We start from the raw sequence: 7,573 nt of genomic DNA on the forward strand, positions 1-7,573 counted from the left end.
TGGTGAAGGCAAAATTATGCCAGTTTTGCCCCTACTCCTCATACGTACACCATAATGCATGGCCTTTCTGAAATCCTACATTAATGATTGCTTGCAATGCAAAGTTTTTCCACATTGGCAGGGCCTGAGTTTCAATGTCTTTCTAGCAATGCCCTGCCTTTGAAATTTCTCAGCCTCACAAACACTGTTATCTGCTAGGATCCATAAAGTATTCCCTGATTATGCATATCTTAACAGATACCACAGACTCAAGGAAATTTGTAGCAGACATTGAACGTCCTTTTCAGTTTCCTCCTCTCCTGTGAGGAAACTCCTTTACCTCAAATCTCAACCACTTTGCTGAATGCTCTTTCTTCCTCTGTCCATTGATATTGCTGCTCTTACTTTAAGGTTTAATTTCCTGTTCCACTGTTGACAAAATGTCCCCAAAGAGAACTGTAGGAGAAATGCAGGATGAATGTGAGGCTTATTTCCCTTCACTGCTACTTTTCCACTTGTTTACATGTATCTTCAAAAGGTTGTTGCAGGAAGTTGTATTTTTCAGAAGAATTATTTCACAAAATGTGTGTACTCACACAAAAGCAGTGTGAAGATTAACCCACTATCTATGACCTCTCTCAGTTATTCTACAACTCCAGCATTTGATAAATGACTTGACTGTCATTAGATCCTTTTAATTGGCTTTCTCCATTCAGATGTGAAGATGAAAAATACATTGTGATGTTAATATTCAGTTTTAAACACAAATTCAAGAACTTCCCTGTCATTATTATTCTTAATAAAAATAACCTGCTTTTTAAAATTTTTTAATCTAAATCTTTCCTGGAGCTGGATATTGAAGTTATTTCTCATTTTTGCAATTCGAAAGGTACACTAAGATGAATATCATTGAAGAAAAAAATTTATATGCCCCTGACTATTATCTTTAAACACAGTTCAAGAAGTAGAATTCTGATTCAGTGTATGTACACTTGAGAATTCAATATGGAATTATACGGCCTATACCAAAGAGATTCTTCAAATGAATAATTCCAGTATCAATCTGTAATTGTTTATCTGTAATTTTGCACAATTGAGTAAATAGTTTTAAAACATCTTTATCAGTACATCAGAAAGCATATTATTTCATTATTGATTTAATTAACATTTCTAATTTTACAGGTAATTTTCTGCTATTTGCAACCTCAGTTATGACTTTTCTTTAGATTTATTGAGCTATAATTGACAAAAAATGTTTATATTTAAGGTATACATTGATATTTTTATGTATGTAAACATTGTGAAATTATTACACAAATCAAACTAATTAATATATCCATAACCTCACATAACTATCTTTTTTTGAATGGTAAGAACACTTAGGATCTACTTTCTTAGAAGATTTCTAGTATACAAGAATGTGTTGTTTTCTATAGTCATCAGGCTAGTTTGCTGATGGTTTTTGAAGGCGTGTTCATGAAAGACATTGGTGTGTGGTTTTCTCTTCTGTAATGTATTTCTCTGGCTTTGTATTAGAGTAATGTTGGCTTCATATAATAAGTTAGGAATTATTTCCTTGCTTCTATATTCAGAAAGAGATTATAGAGAACTAATATAATTTCTTCCCTAAATGTTTGGTAGGTGGACTATTGAACTCATCTGTGCAAGGTGCTTCTGTTTTGGAAGATACCAGATAATTTATTCAATTTCTTCAACAGATATAGCCCTATTCAGATTTACTATTTCTTCTTGCTTGAGTTTTTGTAGGTTGTATCATTCAAAGAATTGGTCCATTTCATCTACATTATCAAATTTATGGACAAACAATTCTGCGTAATATTTCTTTACTATCTTTTTAATGTCTGTAGGATCTACAAATGATGACTTTAATTTCTGATATAAATAATTTGTGTCTTCTTTCTTTCTTTCTTTTGTTAGTCTGGCTAGAGAGTAATCAATTTTATTGATCTTTAAAATAACTTGCTTTAAATTTTGCTGATTATTTCTATTGATTTTGTTTCCAACATCTTGATTTCTACTATAATTATAATATTTTTCTTGTGTTTACTTATAATTTAATTTTCTTTTTTTCCCTAATTTTCATAGGAGGAATCATAGAATATCGAATTTAGCTCTTTTTTGTTTTACAATATATCATTCAATGCTATACATTACCCATTAACCACTGCTTTTGTTGTATCCAATTAATTTTATAAGTTCTATATTTTTATTTAGTTAAAAATATGTTTTAAAATTTCTCTTGCAATTTCTTCTTTGAGCAATGTGTTATTTATAAGTGTGTTGTTTAATTTGCAAACATTTTGTTTTTTTAATGCTACTTTTCTACTATTCATTTCTATTTTAATTTGATTGTGGTAGAGAGCATTCATCTTATAATTTATTCTTTTAAGTTTTTGAAGGTGTGTTTATGACCCAGAATGTATTCTATCTTGGTGAATGTTCCATGTGATCTTGGGAATGCTATATGTTCTGCTATTGTTGGATGAAATATTTTACAGAATGTTTTGTATAATTACAGCATCTTTGCATGTATGATAATTTTTATTAGAGGCCATATATTTTCTATGTTAAATAATTGAATATTTGATAAATTCGTATTCCTAGAAATATTTTTAGCTAAGCTGGAAACTTTGATTTTTTGTATTTGCTTTTAAGTGCTGTTAGTCAGGACCAAAGTGGCATTTATTCTAGGGCTAATTTTGTCTCACTACTGGGTCAAAGTTTCTCAGAAAGCTCTATCTCTTTTATCATGAATTGTGTGATATTTCCTCTAGCCTGGTGGGACCAGAAACTATTTCCAATCCTGTGTGAATTTCATAGATTTTTTAATCTAATCTTTTGGGTGGTTTCTCCCAATCATTTGGTAATTTCCTCACACACATGGGCTGGTAAGTATTCAACTGAAGATTCCAGGGATACTCTTTGTAAGTATTTTAAGTTATCTCTGTATGCAGCTCTCTTCTTTTCTGTGAAACATTTTCTGTGAAAACTTTGTACATTGACCACTTCAGACACTCAACTCTATCTCTTTAACTCAGGGAGATTAGCAAAGGATTATCCCAAAGGATAATCCAAGAGGATTGCCTCTGCAAACTCTCTCCAGGCAGTAAGTTCAAACATAGTAAAGCTCAGTTCATTTATTTCCAATCTTCCATGGATTAATATTCTTTGTCTTTGATGCCCACAGTTTGACAACAGTTGTTCAGTATATTTTGAATATTGCTTAACTTTGTTTTCATTTTTAAGTAATTAAATTCAGTCTTTATTATCTCTGTATAATTTCAACGATAAATTTCTGGCTCACAAGATACTAATTTTGTTAAGCAATAGTTCTCAAAAGTCAAGAATGTCACAATAAGTTCGTTAATATTCAATTTATTTTAAAATTTATGACATATGCATCTTATGGAATATGACCCAGTATTTATGCACCGAACTGGAAAGACACTCATGAAAATTTGCTGAGTTTAAAAATTAGAGTATTGGTGGTGAGCATGAATTAGTCTAGACAGAAACTGATAAATAATAATGTACACCTGAAATCACACAATGTTATAAATCATTATGACCTCAATAAAATAATTTTAAAAATCTGATTTTCTAATTTAAAAAGAAGTTTGAGTTATACAACTTCAGGATTTTTAGCAATAACGTTACAGGATAAAATTTTTTGAATCCGTATCAAACGTGGAGCAAAACTATTTGTTTATAAAATAATAACCTTAAAGAGAAGAAAAAGACAACCCAAACTATCTGAAATGTCCATTTCAATGTATCTAGTTTTGTTTATTTAGCTTCATTTTCTGAGCCATTACTAGAAAAAGATTTTGTTCATTCTATTTATTTAAATATTACCCTTTGAATACTTTTAAGAAAGCAGAAAATTTACGAAAAATGATGCAAGATTCTCTGTCTAATACAAGTATATTTTTTTTCTAAATTTGGATGAAGAATTACAATCTAGGTCCTTAATGTGCTTTGGAGTATGTAGAAATCCTGAGGGCTTGTTATCGTGGAATACAGAAATTCATTTGACCAAATTCTGTTGGTATCACAAGCTCAAAAACATGAATGCATACTGTAGTTTGAAAACTTTAGACTATTTATGTATATACCTACTTATTTGACACTGTGAGAAAGTACAGTTGAGTGACAGAACCTTTCATTTAATTTTAAACTCTATATGCAGAAATTGGAGCAGCAAATATTCCTTCATGTCTAGAACTTCTAAGTATTAGATACTATATATAACTTGTCACATTTTTTTCAGAACAACACAGTTCTGGTAAATTCTTATTAATAGAGGCTAACAAAAATTTTAGGCTAAGAAAAATTTTAAACACATATTCCAAGAGTATAAACAAAATATTTAAACACATATTCCCAGAGGCTAACAAAAATTTTGAAACAAAAATTTTAAACACATATTCCAAGAGGATAAACAAAATATTTAAACACATATTTCAAGAGGCTAACAAAAATTCTAGGCTAACAAAAATTTTAAAACAAAAATTTTAAACACATATTCCAAGAGGATAAACGTTAAAAATTGGTTTTCCAACATCATTTTTTAAACAGTGAAGATATTTATTTTACAGTCATAAAATAATTGTGTCAAAAGGAAAATTGAGTTTGTACTTTTGAAACCACCTCATTCATCATGAGTTGGATTCAGCTCATTGGAGAATTTTAGACATGCAACCATGGCTCTAGTTTTACAAAACAAGTTTAATAGGGCCCCTCTTATCCCAAATATCTCTACCCACAGTCCCTCCTAGTATTAAAGTGTGGTTTATTCCACTTAGATCAGCACCATTTTGTTTATCTTCCACACTCACCTGGTTTCCCTGACTTAAGGCTAGCGCTTTTCCTATTGATTACCACTGATTTAATGTTTCTAAGAAGCAAGCATGATTATTTCACTACAATCATAAAACTCTGGGTCATAGACTCTGGGCAAGAAATGAGTCTCTAAAATACAGTAGGAAAAGAGTTGTCAAATTATAATCTTGCAAACCTGAAACTTACATGATGTTATATACCAATTTTACCCCCAAAAAAGAACATAAATGGTTAAAAAATGGTGGTGATGTTGGAACATTTATTTCTCCCGTTTGGTGAACCATCTAAACTTTGCTCATGCCGTGATTTTTCTGTGGCATCTTGTCCCTGAGCATGTCCCCTCTGCCCAAGTCTCCTGTACTCATCTGAAGGTAACATCCGCTCAACACTGAGCTCTTGGGTCATCTCTCAGTCCCCTTTGCTTACTGCACTCACATATTGGGGGTAGAACTAATGTGTCCTTATGAGCTGTACCTTTTCCACCTGAGCGTAAAACACACCATGTACTTTGTAACACCTTTTTGCGTATATAACTACAACTACTAGTTCAAATTCCTTAGTAACAGCAGCCATATAGTATTCATATTTTAGTCTCACTCAGCTACTATTTGGATTATAATATAACAAAGAGATTGTTATAGAATGAGTAAAAGAAAATTTGAATATTTGATATCCTGCTTCTCTTTCGCTGTCTAATAAATTACATACTTAAAAACCCAGCTCAGAAGTCACTTTCTGCATGGAACCTTCCCTAAGCTTTCCTTCCAAACTGGATTAATATTTTCCCACCACACCTTATGAACTCTGGATCCTAAACCTAACACATGGTAAAACTATTAATTCCCCCTAGATGCCGTTAGAGTTGGACCATATAAAACAAGATAGCCTCCAATAAATGTGGACAAATGACTGGATTGTTTCATTAATGAAAAGCAATATTAAAATGAGCATGTTTCCTAGGATATTATGTTGCTTATATTGCCACCAAGCACAGAATGAAAACTTCTTTTAAAAAGTGTGTAGGTGTGAGAGTCTGATATTTTAACTTTGTGTTTGAAGTTAATTTCAAATTTGCAGAAAAGTAGCATGAATAAAAATGGCACAAAGGACACCCATTTATCCTTCACCCAGACTTATTTATTGTTTACTTTGTACTCAATATTCTTTACCACTTCTCTGTCAGTCTCTCTCTCATTTGAGACAATTTTCTATCTCCTCATGACTTTTATCCTCTAAAAATTTTATTATGTATTTTACAAAATGTGACTATTCCATAAAATAAGAGTGCAGTTATCAACTTCAGTAAGTGTTACATCAAAACAATACAATAGTATAATACATTTTGAATGGAGAAGGAGTATAGAATCAAAGATATTTATAATACATTGAAGCAATTCCTAAAAGAGGTATGAATATGATACGAGACACCATGGTATGAGGGTTTAAGAAATATCATTGGCATATGTTTCTAAACTTCTTATGTGTAAAGAGAAAGAAAAGCACATTATTATCAAAATTTTCTATTTTATAGCTTCTTGAAGAACAGTTCCCACATTCAACATTTTTTTTACAGCCCCTGTGACATCTTTATTTCTGAGACTATAGATTAAAGGGTTTAGCACAGGAGTGAGAATGGTATAAAAGACAGATGCCATCATGTCCTTCTCAGGGGTATGGTAGGAGCTGGGAAGCATATAGTTGTAAATGCCAGCCCCATAAAAGAGGATGACCACAGTCATATGGGAGGTACAAGTGGTTAAGGCCTTCTTTCGGCCCTTCGCTGAGTTCATCCTGTAGATAGTGAGCAGGATGAAAAAATAAGAGCTTGAAATGACTGTCAGAGGAATGAGAAGCATAAGGACACAGCACAAGTATATGAGTGTCTCATAGAGGGAAGTGTCTGAGCAGGAGAGCTTCATTACAGCAGGGACTTCACAAAAGAAATGATGGATCTCTTGGGATTTACAGAAGGCTAAAGTCATAGTGACAGATGTGAGCATGAAGCCATCCAAAGATCCCAGAAACCAGCAGCCAAATGCTAGAAGGATGCATACCTTATGGTTCATGAGGATAGGATAATGAAAAGGGTAGCAAATGGCTACATAACGATCATAGGCCATGGCAGCTAGAAGGAAACATTCTGAACCTCCTAGCGTCACATAGAGGAACATTTGCATCCCACATTTGGGGGCTGAGATATTATTCACACCTATGACCTGATCCATAAGCATCTTGGGCACAGTGACAGAAATGTACATCATGTCCATGAGAGACAACTGACTGATGAAAAAGTACATGGGGGTGTGGAGGTGGGCATCAGAGTATATCAGAAAGATCAGGATGGTGTTTCCAGACAAGGCTGTCAGGAGAAGCACAAAAATGACCACCCAAAGAAGAGTTGGGTGCTTGGATTGACCGAAGATTCCCAAAAGGATGAAATCTGACTGTCCAGTGTCATTGGCCACCCAGGTTGTGTTGTCCATGAGATTTCACCTAGATGACCAATGAGAGATTTGGAGTAAATGAATCACTCATGGAATACAACTGTCTGAAATGATATAATAAATGTTTACTGAGAGTTTGTGTTAATGTTTATGTATACCCACTTATTATGCTAACTAACCAGAGGCAGACCCATGGCTTATAAATTTGGAGATTATTAATTCTTATGATTCATTAATTTACCGGAAAGCTAAGAATTCACAACTGTGAGTCAAAAGAATTGGTAACT

General features: G+C 32.8%; 1 protein-coding gene across 1 annotated transcript; it reads right to left on the reverse strand.

Moving 5' to 3' along the window:
- Positions 1–6,316: 6,316 nt before the first annotated feature.
- LOC131393482 (olfactory receptor 2T29-like) lies at positions 6,317–7,325 on the reverse strand. Its single transcript, XM_058524413.1, has one exon. It carries the CDS (start codon positions 7,323–7,325, stop codon positions 6,363–6,365), a length of 963 nt encoding a protein of 320 aa, XP_058380396.1. The 3' UTR covers positions 6,317–6,362.
- Between the last annotated feature and the right edge of the window lie 248 nt (positions 7,326–7,573).

The sequence above is a fragment of the Diceros bicornis genome, chromosome 3, assembly GCF_020826845.1.
Source record: "Diceros bicornis minor isolate mBicDic1 chromosome 3, mDicBic1.mat.cur, whole genome shotgun sequence".
NCBI lineage: Eukaryota > Metazoa > Chordata > Mammalia > Perissodactyla > Rhinocerotidae > Diceros > Diceros bicornis.

What these genes read in the sequence shown, in the direction of transcription:
- LOC131393482 (XM_058524413.1), bottom strand. Translation starts at nt 7,325, where the DNA reads ATGGACAACACAACCTGGGTGGCCAATGACACTGGACAGTCAGATTTC.